The sequence below is a fragment of the Ips typographus genome, linkage group LG2 (genome assembly GCF_016097725.1).
Source record: "Ips typographus isolate SLU linkage group LG2, UJ_Ityp_2.0, whole genome shotgun sequence".
Lineage (NCBI taxonomy): Eukaryota > Metazoa > Arthropoda > Insecta > Coleoptera > Curculionidae > Ips > Ips typographus.
In genome coordinates, this window is record NC_138423.1 from 13,680,693 (window position 1) to 13,695,303 (window position 14,611).

The window sequence follows — 14,611 nt, forward strand, 5'->3', positions numbered from 1 at the left end:
TGTTTCATTCAATTCAATGCATAACAGCAAAATTTTGAGTTTGTTGTGATATAAAACGTGTTTAAGTACTCAAATCAGTATTAATACAAAGAAACATAAATACCACATCTTCGAGAATCTAAAAGAACTCACATTCAGCATCCACAATGGTCAGAAAACTAAAATACCATGAACAAAAGCTGTTGAAAAAAGTAGACTTTATTTCTTGGGAAGTTGACAATAATTTACATGAAGTGAAGGTGCTGAAGAAATACCACATTCAAAAGCGGGAAGATTACACCAAGTAAGTACAATTTCTTAAATAATTTGACCAATCATTATATGACTTTGTTGTGTAGGTACAACAAGTTAAGTAGGGAAATACGAGAACTAGCAAGAAAAATCAAGGAACTTGATGTCAAAGACCCTTACAGAACTGAAGCTAGTGCACAATTATTAGAAAAACTGTAAGTTGAGCTGGCGTAAACCACTAAATATCACTAAAAGTTTAATTTTCTTTAGGTATGTGATGGGACTGGTTCCAACTAGGTGGGATTTAAGTTTAGCAGAAAAAGTTACAGCCTCCTGCTTTTGCAGAAGGAGGCTGCCAGTTGTAATGGTTAGAAGTAAGTTGTGTTGGTAAAGTTTCACTTGAAGTTTTTATTTACAAATGGATTACAGACAAAATGGCAGAAAGCATAAAAGGAGCAACAAAATTATTGGAACAAGGACATGTCAGAGTTGGTCCTGAATTGGTGAAAGATCCAGCATTTCTAGTTACAAGGACATTGGAAGATTTTGTTACATGGGTGGATAGTTCCAAGATTAGAAGACATGTACTGGAGTACAATGGACTGGTAATTATATTTATTTTTAAAAGATAAGTAGAAGTTGGTCAGTGGAGTTGAATGAATACAAAAGGTAGGAATAACACACAATTGTCTTCACAATTCTTTATTTCAGCATTCAAGGAATATGGCCTGCTCAACTAGTTTCATACATATAAATGTCCTTCAGAAGTTTAAATTGCAAATCAATGTGCCAGCTGTCTTTTTACAAGGAGAGAGACAGAGACCCATGTTATTATAGAATAACTGAAAAAAAGAAAATAGGGGTAATAAAATCCCCATTTTTTAAATTCACTTATTCTATAATAACATAGGTCCTTGTAAAAAGCCTTAAGCTCTTGAAGATGGACATTTATATGTTTGAAACTAGTTGAATGGGCCTTATTCCTAGAAGGCTGAAATAAAGTATTGGGGAGACAAGTGTGTGTTATTTATTCATTCATATTTATTTTTTGTTTATAAAATTGATTTCCTGCATAATGCCTCTGAAAGGAATCTAATTCCTACTATTTTGTTTCAGAGAGATGACTTTATAGTGTAATTATGTGACACAAACTACATTAATTTGTAAAAATAATATATCAGTAAAATTTCCATAACAAACCATATAAACTTATAATAATTTATTTTGTTTTTGACCTTAAAATAATACCCCACCAAATTAATTTAATTAGTCTAACACAAGAAAAATTCTTTAGATATTAGCTGGCAGCTATATCAAGCATTTTTCCAATATCAACCAATTTTTCGCGTGGTTTTCCCACTTTTGCACCTTGACTAACTTCATACTGATCAATTTTTTCCCAGTCTTTCCATTCCACTATTTGTACGTTTTTTTCCTTTAATATTTTATTAACTTCACTGAAACCAGGTTTAGTGACATTTAGAGTGGTATCACTTGATAAGTCTTGTACTATACGTTCAGCTACTCCAAAAGCGTTGGACATTGTTGACAAAATTACGCCGACTGGTCCAGTACCTAAAATTAAATTGCAAAAACATCTTATTATACTTATGTAGTCTGATAATTTAGTCTAAAAAGTTATTTTTACTTTACGTCTTGAATAGTGGTTTTGCTCTTACCCAACCAGCCAGAAGCATATAAACCAGTATCAACTTTACCCTCAGTGTTTTGTACTACTCCTCTACGAGTGTCAAATGGAATTGCATTGTCAGCTTGCACACTTTTGTATCCTAAAATTAGTTTAATAGAAATCCAAAAATATTTGTAACCAAATTTAAATTCTGTAATATTCTTTTCACTCATATGTGTTACCATATTGTACAATCTGTCAAAATTTCTACTGAAAACATCTGAAAATCTACAATGTCTGCCTAAGTTGTCTAAAGCAGGTTATACACCAAAAGTTTTAACTCAAAGAAATTGGAAACTTTTATTTTTATTTTATCAAATTTTATGCCTCAAATAAATTCTTGAACTTCTTGGATCATAAAGTGATTTGATTTTACCCTTATCAAAGTTTTATGTCAAAGCTGTCAATGAAAACAGTTTGACCAACCAAATCAAGTGAATTTAGTGCTTAGGTGGTAATAATTACAGATTATTTCTACTTGTTTTTCTGGTATTTTTGATATTTTTATTTTGAAATTTCATAATCATCCTGAATACTGTATTAAATTCTGCAGCTCTCACTATTGACATAAAATTTTGTTTTACACTGATACAATTCGTCCTTGAAGCAGCTTCATGAATAAATTTATGAATTTCTTTGACATCAAAGTGCGGTGTAAAACCTGCTTTAAGAAAACTTGATTTAACTTTAATAAAAAGGAAACAAGTCTAGAATTCAATTAAACACTGGTAACAGTCCAAATTAAAGTTTCGGACTATTTAAATTTTAAAAAATAGTGTTCAAGACTAATATTGTGCCAAAATGTTTTACTTTTATCACTAAAGCGTCTGAAACTTAACTTGTACTATATCCACTATTAAAAATAGTTTTAAACTGGATTTTTCAGTGTTAAAACACTAAAAACAGTCCAAATTGTTTAGAAATGCTCCAATTTGTTGCACTGATTATTGTAGAAGTCAAATTAATAGTGAAAAGTTTCAACATTTCGCGCAGAAAAGGCTTAAAATGACATTTTCAAGACTATGGACAGTGTACAAACAAGCTTTCAGGTCTGATAAGTCAAAACCTTGTGAGGATTGAGAAGCGCCTTAAAACTCTATTTTTAGGCTAAAATCGGCTTTAAAGCACTAAAACTCTAGATTTTTAAGAAATGGTTGAATTATTAACATTGAAGTGTCTAAAAGTCAATTTAATAGTGACAAAGTTTGAAATGGCATTTTTAAGCCTATGGATAATGTAAAAATTGTTTTTTAAGTCTGCTATGTCAAAAACTTGGCGAAAATAGTCTTGAAACTCGATTTTCCAAGCTGAAAACAGTTTTGAATCCCTAAAAATTGTCCAGAGTTCTAAGAAAATGAAAAGCAAAGTAAAAAAACTTGAAAAGTTAGTCTTCAAGTCAATTTTCATGAATTTAATGTCAATATCCTGTATTTAAAACTATTTTCAAGACTAAAATATTGAAATGTGTTTTCAAATTATGAAAACTTACTTCAAATGCAAATTGTAAGTTTCTGATGTCACTTTTCGTTGGTTCAGTTTTTTATGTCCAATAAGTCCATTTTCAAAGTTTAAATGTGTGAATTTGTAGTAAAAAATTCTAGAGAAAATAATTTTTTAAGTCTACAAGTCAATTTTCAACTTGTCTGAAAACTATGACGACTGACTACAAAGACGGTTTTAAGCCTCTCAAGTCTATTTTCACAGTTTCCAAGTCAATTTTCAAGACCAAAGTCTTTGAATTTGTGGGAAAACTATGAAAACTGGTTACAAAGAAGCCTCTCAAGTCAATTTTCACTGTCTGCAAGACAATTTTTAAGGGGTTTTGGGTCTTTGAACTTAATAACTCAAATATCTCGTAAGCAAAGTTTCAAATCATAATTTTATAAGAATTAGATAACCTGACCTACTTATTTTTTCAAACTGAACAAGAAAAGTAAAAAAACTGTAATTTTTACTGAAATAGGCCGAAAATGAAAACCATCTTTCTGTATCTACGCCACTGGACAGTTTTGGACAGACAAACATCATTAACATCACATATGAGTATTAATTTCATAAGTACTTGTTCCAAATTTGATCAAAATTGCTCCAACGGTCTGACAGTTATGACAAGAAACCGATTTTTAAACTTTGAAAGACTGCATGGTCAGCAATGTCAACTTATTTTTTGATTGGCTATTGAATAGTGAATTATTGACATTTAAAACTGGACCACCCTGTACTATTTTTAACTATCACTATCATGTGCCTGAAACACACTAGACATTTTTTGTATTTGACATTTTGTTCTCACATCAACTATTATTGACATAACTATGTTACAAAAAGAATATGCAAGGTTTTAGTAATTTTACATATAAAATAACTCTTGTAGACATCTTCAGTTTCAAGATATATTCTGGATGATATTGCTGTTGTTTCAGAAGATTTTTGCTTGGTTTAGCTTTTTTGCTTAGTGTTAAGACAAAATATTCCTTATTGACATTTTCTATTACAGAATGTTAATAACTAGGGAAATTGGTTTGTTTTAGATACTTTTTCCCACATTTATAATGGCAACATTGCCATGCCTGTAAGATTCCCAAGCTTCTCTTGTCTAAATTTTTAAAAATAGAAAAATGTTGTACTTTGCTCCCACTTCACCAATCATAATACTAACTGACAAAAATACAAAACAAACAAACACATACCTATACTAGAAACTACTAGTCCACAATCAATAGTTTCTCTTTCATCAGTTAAACGAGCGTTCTGATTGGCTAAATCGTCTCCCTCCAACAAATTCACCCCCAAAACTAACTTTCCCACGTTATTTTCTTTGCCTAGAATTTCAATGGGAGATCTTAGAAACATCGGGCTGAATACGTTGTTGCCATTTTTCGATTCGTTTTGTTCTTGAACTGACTTTAACATCAGTTCAGTGATGCGTTTTCTCGGCCTGGCCAATTTGGCTATCGTGTCGTTTCCTATGTCTTTAAAGTCGTTTGGCCTCCATACAGTGTTGCAGTTTTTTAGTTTCAACATTTCGCGCAGTTCTTTAATAGTAAAAGCGGCCTGTAAAGGTCCCCGCCTTCCGATTAGGTGCACTTTTTTTACTTTAGATTCCGATAATCGGTCGAGAGCGTGTTGAGTGATATCAGTAACCTAATTGATGGTTTAAATTAGTCAAAGGGAAATAACCTTAAGCTATTACACTATTTACCTTTAATTCATCAATAGGGGCGAGTAAAATTCTTGCCACGTCCATTGCTACATTGCCTTGACCTACTATAGCCATACTGTCAACATTCAAGTTAATGTCCAAGTCTTGGTCACCAGGCAGGCCGTTGTACCATCCCACAATTTTTCTAGCTGGGATTACGTTTTTTAAATTCTCCCCTGGTATACCCAGCATTCTGTTTTGCTCCGCACCGTAAGTCTAAACAAAAACTTTTCTTTAAATGGGCATATGTTTGATGTCTGATTTCTAAGACTTACAAGCAGAACAACATGATAGAAGTTCCTCAACTCATCCAGTGAAACATCTTTGCCCAACTCAATGTTACCAAAAAAGTTCACGTTAGGATGTTCGGCAGTTTTAGTAAAAGTGTTTATCACATTTTTTACTTCCGGATGATCCGGTGCCACGCCAAATCTGAAAACTCTTTAAAATTAGCATGCAAGTTTTAAAGATATACTTTTGCTGACCTTACTAGTCCAAATGGGACAGGAAGCTTTTCAATTATATCGACGCGAGCGTCTGTCAGTTTTTTGACTAAATGTTGGGCGGCGTAAAATCCAGCCGCCCCTGCTCCCACTATACATATTTGTGGTTTTGAGGTAGCAGTTTGAGATAAATATCTAGAAGATATTCTTGTGAATGTGGTTAGCATGTTTATTAATCTAGGTCTGTAATGAAAAATAATATACATAAGTAATAAAAGATTTTGACCATTTTTTTGTGTTTTGACAAATTTACTGTATTGAAAGTGGTAAAAGGAGAAAGTATAAAGGGTTCTAAATAGTGTATAGGAAGTAAACTACAGTAGTTCAGAAGTGTTATTTTGGTAAACAAACCTCACATAAACTGAGAACTTTTCATCTTTATAGTACATTCCATAAAAGTTTATGGTGGTAGAAAGAAAACTATGTATTTTAATAAAAAATAACACAATAAGAATTATTTGCTTAGTTTTGCAAAATAGCAGTTGGTCTTTTTTGGAAAAGTGTTACCAGTATAGAAAAACCTTGGACAGAGGATATTAACATAGATAATTGTTTGATTTCTTGCACCTGGTTGACTTAATTGAAGACCTGTTTTAATAAATAGTGTAGGCATTTTTGATTATATATCAGCGCTAAACCTTAATTATACAGGGTGTCCTGAAGGTGCAGTAAAAATACTAGCACAAATTCTGGAGGCTTAAATATGTGTCAAAAATTCAATTTGGTTTTAGTTTTTCTGACTTATTTTTTTTTTAATAATTGGTGTATTGTCACAAATTCAAATCTGCTCTCATTTCTCTTGTAAAATGCAGAGGGACCTTGTTCACATTTAAAACCAAATAACTTTTTTGACTAATCCTGTATTTCAATTTTCAATAAAGTTTTTTAATCATTGACGTCTTTTATCTAAAAAAGGTGGACAATCTAATAAAAAAAAAACTTTAAACAAATGTTCAAAATGACTTCCATTTTCCTGTCTACAAAAACGTCAATTCCAATATGTTTCCTTAATTCATCATTTGGATATTAAATCCTGATATCGCAAAAATGACTGCCCAAATCAACTCTTACCACATATACCTTTTTGGAGAATATAAGTCTTTATTGAAAAATGAAATACAGGGCTACTCAAAAAAGTTATTTGGTTTTAAATGTGTACAAGGTGTTGTAGGTGGAGCGCTCTACATTTTACAAGGGAAATGAGAGCAGATTTGAATTTTTCACCCCCACAAAACCACTCTTAACTAAATTTTGTGACAATCCACCAATTAGTAAAACACCAATTAGAAAAAACTAATATGAAACTGAACTTTTGACACCCTGTATCTCCAAAATCATTGACTTTTGTACTGAGATAAGTTGGATTATATCATCATATTTAAGCCTTCAGAATTTGTGGTAGCATTTTTTCTGCACCTTTCACCACTGGGGACACCCTTGCATAGATTCAATATTGCAGTCTTTCTGTTTTTCACACAAAATCCAGCAGAAAATACAAAAAGTTATAGTGACAACAGTGAGGTGTTGTATTCCTAATATTTAATCTCTATTACAATGATTTCATAGTTTTACTCATACTTAAATTGTTATATTTTTTATTTTACAATAATTTTCTGTTATTAACAATAAAAATAAATAATCCTAATCCAACTTTATCAAATCACTTTACAAATACCAAAAACTGGCTTTTAAACAGTTTGTTTTCTGTTACTTAAAGGTCAGGCAATAAAATCATAATTAGTAATCAATTTGGAAATTGTAACTGGTAAGGACACTAATTGATGTCATCAATCCTGAACATAAAAAAATTAGAAAAAAATTAAATAAAAGGTAAAAATTCAAATTCCAAATGATGTGCACTTACCAAAGATAGAACAACAATTACACGACAAATATGTTCATGTTATTGATAAATTAATTGTGCTTAGTAAGTACTTAAGTTAAGTAATCTAATCTGCGGATCAATGATGATTTGTGTTAAAAGCAAAGTTAAAAACTCATATTTTTGTATAGTAAATTTTTAAAAACACACACGTAAACAAAAAACATAACCTCACAAAATTGTCAACGTGAAATGTCAAATTTTGTTTACTACTTTTCTTCTTCTTCTTTAATTTTTTTATGGGGCATTTAGCCAGGCATCTCTTGCAGCTCGAAAATAGTTATGTAAAAGCATAAAAAAACGCTTTTAAACAAAAATTTCTCCCAAATGCAGTCGCACTATTGCTATTGACTAAACATTTTATATTATTTGCATATAACAACAATAACAATTTAAACCAAAAATAATGACAACTCAATAAGAACACTTGTTGATGATTGTAGTCTCAGAATTCAGAATCTGGCACAACGGATCTCTCCTTCACTCTCTGTAGGAATCGTTCATTAAGCATGACCATTTTCGCTTTTTTCTCCTTTTTCTCTTGGTTTATCACTTGCTGCCTCACGGAGAACGGTACGTCAGGGATGGCGTACGCCACGAACCCCTTCAAGGTGACCATAACGTGCTGAATCACAAAAAGTGGTATGAATAATTGACTCCAGTCTGAGACGTTTCGTTAAACTAACTTCGAAAATTACTACAATCAGAAATTTCGTAGCCAGGTTGAACCAATAGTCTTCTCTGTGTTGGTATTTTAAAGGATGATTTGGTGGATATTTGCGTCCTTGGTAAAAACAGCTTTTTGCAATTTTCAATTTGTCTTGTAAGGAATCGTCTGGTCCCGCAAAATCTTCCATGTTAAATTCTAATTGTTTACACTCAGTTCCATTTCAAGTGTAAATTATTATGGGAGTGGTATACCTGAGAACGTTTGATTAAGATAGACATCACTGTGAAAAGTGCCATACCAAAAGTTAAACAGCAATCTTTCCATATAATTACTGGTAAATGCAATAACTAAAGCCTGAAAATTGTATATTGATGATTCAGGCTGGAAATGTTGCATATAATTACATTAGTAAAAACTCCAATGTATGTTGCAGCCTGTAATATTCCAAACCAGGCACCTAGAAAGTATAACAAGTTAGTAAAATCTATAAAGAAGGTGTAAAATGTGGAAAATATAACAGTTTATTTAATTTGGAGGATTTATACGCTGCTATGTATTGTATAACATTTTGTGATACTGGGGTAGCTCCATCAGTATCCTTTTTGAGATCAGGTCATATGGGGCTAACAAACACTGGATTATTGAGGGACTATTCCTCAATTTGTAAGAAATAGAAGAAATATTTGGTAATACAAGAATATATTTGGTAATACAAAAGCGTATTTTAATAAATAGAATAAAACGGTACTACTAACCTAAACCGGCAACTCTTGACGGTATCGGTCTTCTGTAGCTCTTGGTCACTTTTGAGGCATCCACTCTCAGCTCCATGACGTTATTTATAAGTGCTAAGACTGGCGCCAGCGGAAAACCCATTATGAAAAAGTTTACAAATCCATACTGAATGACTGTAAATAAAAAATAGAAATTTGGTCTTTTGGTCTTGAACTTGAAAAGTCGTATTTGGGCAAGTAGCATATTCACTTTGAAGTAGGATATTGTTTAAAAGTGTTGCTGAGCAACATTCATGTGAATCACAGAATAAAATAAAACAGCGGCAAGTTCTGCAACAGACTAAACACTGCAATGTGTGGTTGGATCGTGACGTTCGAGACGCAGAGTCAGGTTCTTCCCGCGAGAGATTGTCCGCAGGGAGACGTTTTGTCTCTTTGGATGGTGGACGACCTATTGGCCAGACTCTCACTGTGGAACGTCAAAGTTCAAGCTTATATGCTGACGATCTGACTATCCTCATTAGAGGACTAGACGGCAAGTGCACGCCAATAATACAGGAAGTGCTCAATATCACCAAAGCTGATGCGCGAAGGAATACCTTAAGGTAAATCCTTGCAAAACAGTCATAATACCATTTATCAGTAGGAGAAAGCTGGTATTTCTTTGACCACTTGCCTTATCTGATGAAGCAATACCATTTTTTTACCACTCTTGATAGAACTTTCACTTGGTATCAGCACTTGGAAAGTCTAGTCAGAGTAAAGCAAAAGTTTTCCTATGGAAATGCAGAAGTATTTATAAGAAATCTTGGGTATATGCTGACCTACGGTGCGTTAGTCTGGTACAACAAAAGTCTCCAGAGCACCGCAGCTAATAAACTGTCTTCAATACAAAGACAGGTCTGTTTAAGTATCACGGGGGCGATCAAAGCGATGCCAAAGTCCGCGCAAACATGCCTCCTCAAGCTGCTTCCTCTTGGGTTGGGAGGTTGGCCACTTTACAGTTACATCACTCTACCCGTGTCTTGACGGCATACATGGAGCATCGAGTAGCACTATATGAATTCTAAATCGTGAGCCTCTGATGATGATGACATCCTTCCAGGCACGGCAGCTAGAACGCCAAGCTAGAGGATCATTGTTCCAGTAGCGAGAGTGCTGACCATCTCATCCAAGCGGATATCTGACGTCTCCAAATCCCCAACAGAGTCAGGAGCGCGGCTTATTATAACGACAAGGTGAACATCCGCTTAAAAAGGAGACTTGGCAGCACTCCAACGGTCCTCCAGGTGGAACTGTCCCTATCGAATCTGCTCTAGAAGGATAATCGGAGATCTTCCGACTTCATCCTGGTGAAAATTGATAAAACGCTTCACAGACAGCGAGGCGGCAGTACCGATCCTTTCGTCGGGTGCCTTGGAGCGAAGGAGTTATGAAATGAAGCACTGAACACTCTTAGAGAAACTTAGAGTCATTTACATTTACAAAACAAGTGTCAGAGGACTGTTGACCGTTGATCGGTATTGCTCATAGTGAGACCGAATCAAAGAGAATCATCTCAAAGTGGTGCATCAAAGAGCACTCCGGCTCATGGCTGAGAACGCCGGGGATGGTCCATTCCAAGGAGTTTATGAATGGCCCGTCCAAGACTTGGATTGATAATTTCTAAACCGGTCATTGCCATGTAAGGGCCCATCATCATCAGCCTGATGTATTAATCCACCTCTGAACATAGGAATCATAGGAATCATCCAGTTTTATGGGCCCACATGCACCGAATTGACATGGCAGGTGATGCTGAATGTCGTTGGTGCATGGAAGACGACGAATCGGCAGCGCACCTGTTATGCTGCTGTCCGACTCTCGCCAGATCCAGGTTTCTCGCTTTTGGACAGGAGACACTCAAGTCAAACCATCTGGATAACATCTTGCCCAGAAAGATCATCCGGTTTCTGGACGACCTGGATATTCTGAGTGAACTATGATTGAAGAGATCATTATGTGTGAACCACAATAGACCGACGGTAGCAGTGGCAAGGGCAGCAATTGTCCACTCAGTTATTACACAACAGAATTGTTACTAATTGATTAAAAGATTTACCCATATCCATGTATTCTTCGGTAATAAAAAACTCTTGAGTTTTTGCTAACAAATATTCCTGTTCCCACTGTGGAAGAGTCGGATTTTTAACTTTTGTCATTGCTTTATTAAATAGTTTCTGCAACTTGCTATCAACCCAAAACCCAATTAAACATAAACTTATCAATATAATCTGGATTTAACTTACGGGAAAACCACTTGAGTAATATTACTCAAGCTGGCTTTAATGATCATTATGATTATTAGAAGGATTGCCAGGTCAGTTATGCAGCCTGTTGAGTCACAGACGTCCACATTAATGCCCCCCAAGTAAAAAAATTGCTCTAGATCACCAGGATAGGTGTAAAACTTTCCCTGCAATCAAACAATTTGACAAGAAGTCGTGGTTCATTTCCTCGGCGGTACTGAATTTATTTTTTATGAAAACGAACAAAAACTTACTTTGAAGAAAGCAATGTAGAACGCCGCTGTGTAATTGTTGGCAAAAGCCAGTGCGTAACTTTTATAGATATACGCGTTGTGATAGGACTGTTGGGTTCTATGGTTTTCCATATTGGTAAGAACTAAGGCCAGTTTTTCGTACACCTAATTAGAAAATGTATCAATAAAAAATTCGTCAATTTTTGCAAAAATTAAACCGATTTGAAAATAAATATAAACAGTCCTGACATCACAGCTCCCATACTCGAAGCTATTACTGCGCTATATTTGTTTGTTATCAAAGGCATTGTGGTTGTTCTTATCAAAACAACGTTAATAGTTACGCGGTAGACCATAACTCCAAAAGTGACCAACAACATCACGAAAAGCTGTAAATGGTATAACAGAAATAACTACGCTGTGTGGTGTTGGAAATAAAACTCACCAGAATTATTACTGAAGCAAATGTAAGAGTGTACCTGCAAGCACTTTGAATTTTTGGGAAGTACGGTTCTAGCTTGTCAGTAGCTTCTGAATACTTTTTTTTAGTGGTTGTTTCCAGAAATTCTGGTCTAAAAATGATTTACAAACCACCCTCTATCACACTCAACTGTCAATCGTTTAATACCTTAAAACTATAGTTTCTTTTAAGTCGGTTAAGTTCCATTGCAGTTCAAGAACTGACTCTTCTCTTTGCCACATTTCCATAAAAACGGTTGCTAAAATGGTAAATTGTTGTCATTCCTACGCTATGGCAACAATGCATGGAAAATTTTTTAGATATGAAGTTGACTTACCCCACAAAGCTATTATCCCAGCAAAAATTACTGTAAACCAATTATCAAAGATATAAGAAACATTAGCCATATAACACGAATTTTTTAACAGTTCCATCGGACATTGACTGAAAACACATCTGGGGCACAAAACTATATTGCTTTGACATACATATTTACTGCAATTAACACAAAACATGAGCTAAATTACATAATTATAAGTCCTTAGCGTATACCTATATTGGTTCAAAGATGTAAACACAGTGGCAACACCGTAAGTAACAACTAAAATTGACAAAATGGCGACGGGTATTAAATACTTAACGTACATGCCTAGCCAAGCAAAATACATTGCGTATTCCGTTCCAAAGTATTGCTCCACTAAATTTATGGGTTGTACTCTCGACAAGCAATTAAATGAACCCCAAAATTTTGCTAAAAGCTACCAATCAAATAATTAGTCATTATGGGACACAAATGTTATACAGAGTGTGTTCAGTTTAAAATGATATTATTATGAGGCTGAAAAGTGAGATGATTGGAAAAGTTTTGCTTTACAATAGCTTCTTTATTAATCATCCATTTAACCGACGTTTGTATCTCTGGTATCATATACATCATATTAAACCAAAAACAAAGTATATTTGGCTACCTGTCGATCATTTAAAGGTCCCGACACTGTAAATTCATAATTTCCATCATGTAAAGGATAAGCATCTAAAAGTATGTTACTTCTTATAAGTCTGAAAAAGGTTGAATAACTGAATGAACATTTACCAATGTCGTGGATATACTCTCTAAAAGATCTGTAAAAAAAATTTAAAAAAATATATATTTTCATTTTTTAACTTTACCCTCTGTATCTCGAAAACGGAGCAATTTCGGACTAATGTAAGTTGCTTTAAATCGGCTTATTTTGATGTTAGGAATATGTCATATATGATTTTGTACAGACCTTTTAGAGACACTCTGCAGATACCGAGTGACAATATGGAAATTTTACAACTTTGACAAAATACTTGTCAGTCAAAAAAGGATGTAGTCTTGTAGTGTGTTAAATAAGGATATTGACACTTATCTAATTACATAGTGGCAGCATTCGTTTTCACGCTCAACGGAGCGAGCAGAGGCTTTGACAGGCCAAATTATGGTTTTGCCAAATTACGACGTGTCATGTCAAATGACGTATCTAAGTCTCAACAAAGATGAAGAAAAGCTTTATAACTGACATGCGTCAGAATGTCGAACAAGATGTGACGTAATTTGAAAGTCGCTAGTTAGTCATGTCAAATGACGCTACATCCGTTCCAGGTAGACATTGTAAACTTTCAAATTGTCATAAAAAGAACAAAATATACTTTACTTAGCTATCCCGTAGTTTGACTTATTCTCTCCCCATATAACTCTGCAAAGTAGTTGGTGAACTATCATTATCCGTTCTGCTGATGTGATAGTTTTCGGTATATCCCCACTTACGGACTCTCTGGTGAAGTGGGTAAGATTATTTTTTGCTTTATAGCTTAAAGCGTCTGATGATCAAACTCACGGTGCTCTGGCATAGAGTGGGCTATTTAAGTTTGGAAAAGTCAAAGGAGTTTCCATGCATGCCAAAAATGGCCGAATGAACGGACGGTATTGAAAAGTCTGGCAAGCCAAATTGATGTCGAATATTTCAGCGTATATTTTTACATAATCATCAGGTGCGTGAATTTTTACAAATACTATATCAGGATTAACCTGAAATATCCATGAGCGCGACTAGACCACATCCAGCGGGTCTCTAAAGTGAAAAAGGGTAGTCTTACCGTAAAATGTGACATTTCCAGTTGAAGGCCTAACGCTTTCAACGCAATTGTAAGGGTCTTGAATCTTTTTTTACGTTTAGCTTTAGCCAAAGCTGATACTTTATACACTAGAACAAAATCTATAGAGCGTCTACCGTCATGAAAAGTCGGGTGAGGCATATTTTAAACAATTTGCTCAATCGCTCAACTGTTACATCAATCAATTTTGTTCACTTTGACTGGTAAACCTATTTTCATATTTCAAGCAATGGCCGCTGTGTCAACATATGTTATATTTTGTTGGATGTCACATGTTCTTTACATAATTGTTGTTTAAAGTGGTCACATGCGATTGGTGTCAACATTCTGAATACTATCAATGTACCCTCTATTTTAAAAGAGCTTACATAAAAGACGTATTTTGGAGTCAGTGAAGTACCTACTAGAGTGTTTACAATGTCTGTCTCATTTTAACTCATCCTGATAAAACAAGATGGACTATAGTCGGATTTTTACCTTTGGAGAATGACGTCATTTTTTCACATCTTTGTTTCTCGCATATCAAACATATGAAATAAACAATTTTAGCAAAAAAGGCACGTTGTTAGTTTTGTCATC

The 14,611-nt window shown here is 34.3% G+C and overlaps 3 protein-coding genes across 5 annotated transcripts; 1 reads left to right on the top strand and 2 right to left on the bottom strand.

The window, feature by feature from the left end:
• The first annotated feature begins 1 nt into the window (after position 1).
• LOC145740629 (U3 small nucleolar ribonucleoprotein IMP3) lies at positions 2-1,453 on the top strand. The gene is made up of 5 exons (XM_081996245.1): positions 2-283; positions 339-446; positions 502-605; positions 661-836; positions 1,348-1,453. The coding sequence occupies exons 1-5, from the start codon at positions 147-149 to the stop codon at positions 1,366-1,368; spliced, it is 546 nt and encodes a 181-aa protein (XP_081852371.1). The 5' UTR covers positions 2-146; the 3' UTR covers positions 1,369-1,453.
• Positions 1,392-7,674, bottom strand: dare (NADPH:adrenodoxin oxidoreductase, mitochondrial). Its single transcript, XM_081996226.1, has 7 exons — positions 7,491-7,674; positions 5,609-5,809; positions 5,399-5,555; positions 5,124-5,339; positions 4,612-5,065; positions 1,911-2,021; positions 1,392-1,806 (listed from the first exon to the last, which is right to left on the bottom strand). Exons 2-7 carry the CDS (start codon positions 5,791-5,793, stop codon positions 1,529-1,531), a joined length of 1,401 nt encoding a protein of 466 aa, XP_081852352.1. The 5' UTR covers positions 5,794-5,809; positions 7,491-7,674; the 3' UTR covers positions 1,392-1,528.
• Positions 7,675-7,849: 175 nt separating this feature from the next.
• LOC145740608 (anoctamin-6-like) lies at positions 7,850-14,495 on the bottom strand. 3 transcript variants are annotated; one of them, XM_081996202.1, is made up of 17 exons: positions 14,015-14,495; positions 13,756-13,946; positions 13,573-13,692; positions 12,862-12,952; positions 12,446-12,651; positions 12,231-12,388; positions 12,062-12,152; positions 11,879-12,005; positions 11,652-11,822; positions 11,455-11,598; positions 11,201-11,367; positions 11,014-11,141; positions 8,934-9,086; positions 8,583-8,635; positions 8,430-8,532; positions 8,195-8,373; positions 7,850-8,133 (listed from the first exon to the last, which is right to left on the bottom strand). In XM_081996202.1, the coding sequence occupies exons 1-17, from the start codon at positions 14,171-14,173 to the stop codon at positions 7,954-7,956; spliced, it is 2,421 nt and encodes an 806-aa protein (XP_081852328.1). In that variant the 5' UTR covers positions 14,174-14,495; the 3' UTR covers positions 7,850-7,953. The 3 variants fall into 3 exon arrangements, with proteins under 3 accessions (XP_081852328.1, XP_081852329.1, XP_081852330.1); XM_081996203.1 differs by lacking the exons at positions 13,573-13,692; positions 13,756-13,946; positions 14,015-14,495 and adding an exon at positions 12,987-13,560 and having other exon boundaries at positions 12,862-12,926; XM_081996204.1 differs by lacking the exons at positions 12,862-12,952; positions 13,756-13,946; positions 14,015-14,495 and having other exon boundaries at positions 13,573-13,658.
• Positions 14,496-14,611: the final 116 nt, after the last annotated feature.

Coding starts and splice junctions, on each gene's coding strand:
- LOC145740608 (XM_081996202.1), bottom strand. CDS start 14,173: ATGCCTCACCCGACTTTTCATGACGGTAGACGCTCTATAGATTTTGTT. Junction 8,374..8,429: donor TCTTAATCAAACGTTCTCAG/GTATACCACTCC, acceptor GTAAACAATTAG/AATTTAACATGGAAGATTTT. Junction 8,134..8,194: donor TGATTGTAGTAATTTTCGAA/GTTAGTTTAACG, acceptor TTTGTGATTCAG/CACGTTATGGTCACCTTGAA.
- dare (XM_081996226.1), bottom strand. CDS start 5,793: ATGCTAACCACATTCACAAGAATATCTTCTAGATATTTATCTCAAACT. Junction 5,340..5,398: donor TCTATCATGTTGTTCTGCTT/GTAAGTCTTAGA, acceptor GTTTTTGTTTAG/ACTTACGGTGCGGAGCAAAA. Junction 1,807..1,910: donor ATATGCTTCTGGCTGGTTGG/GTAAGAGCAAAA, acceptor ATTTAATTTTAG/GTACTGGACCAGTCGGCGTA.
- LOC145740629 (XM_081996245.1), top strand. CDS start 147: ATGGTCAGAAAACTAAAATACCATGAACAAAAGCTGTTGAAAAAAGTA. Junction 284..338: donor AAGCGGGAAGATTACACCAA/GTAAGTACAATT, acceptor TTTGTTGTGTAG/GTACAACAAGTTAAGTAGGG. Junction 447..501: donor GCACAATTATTAGAAAAACT/GTAAGTTGAGCT, acceptor AATTTTCTTTAG/GTATGTGATGGGACTGGTTC.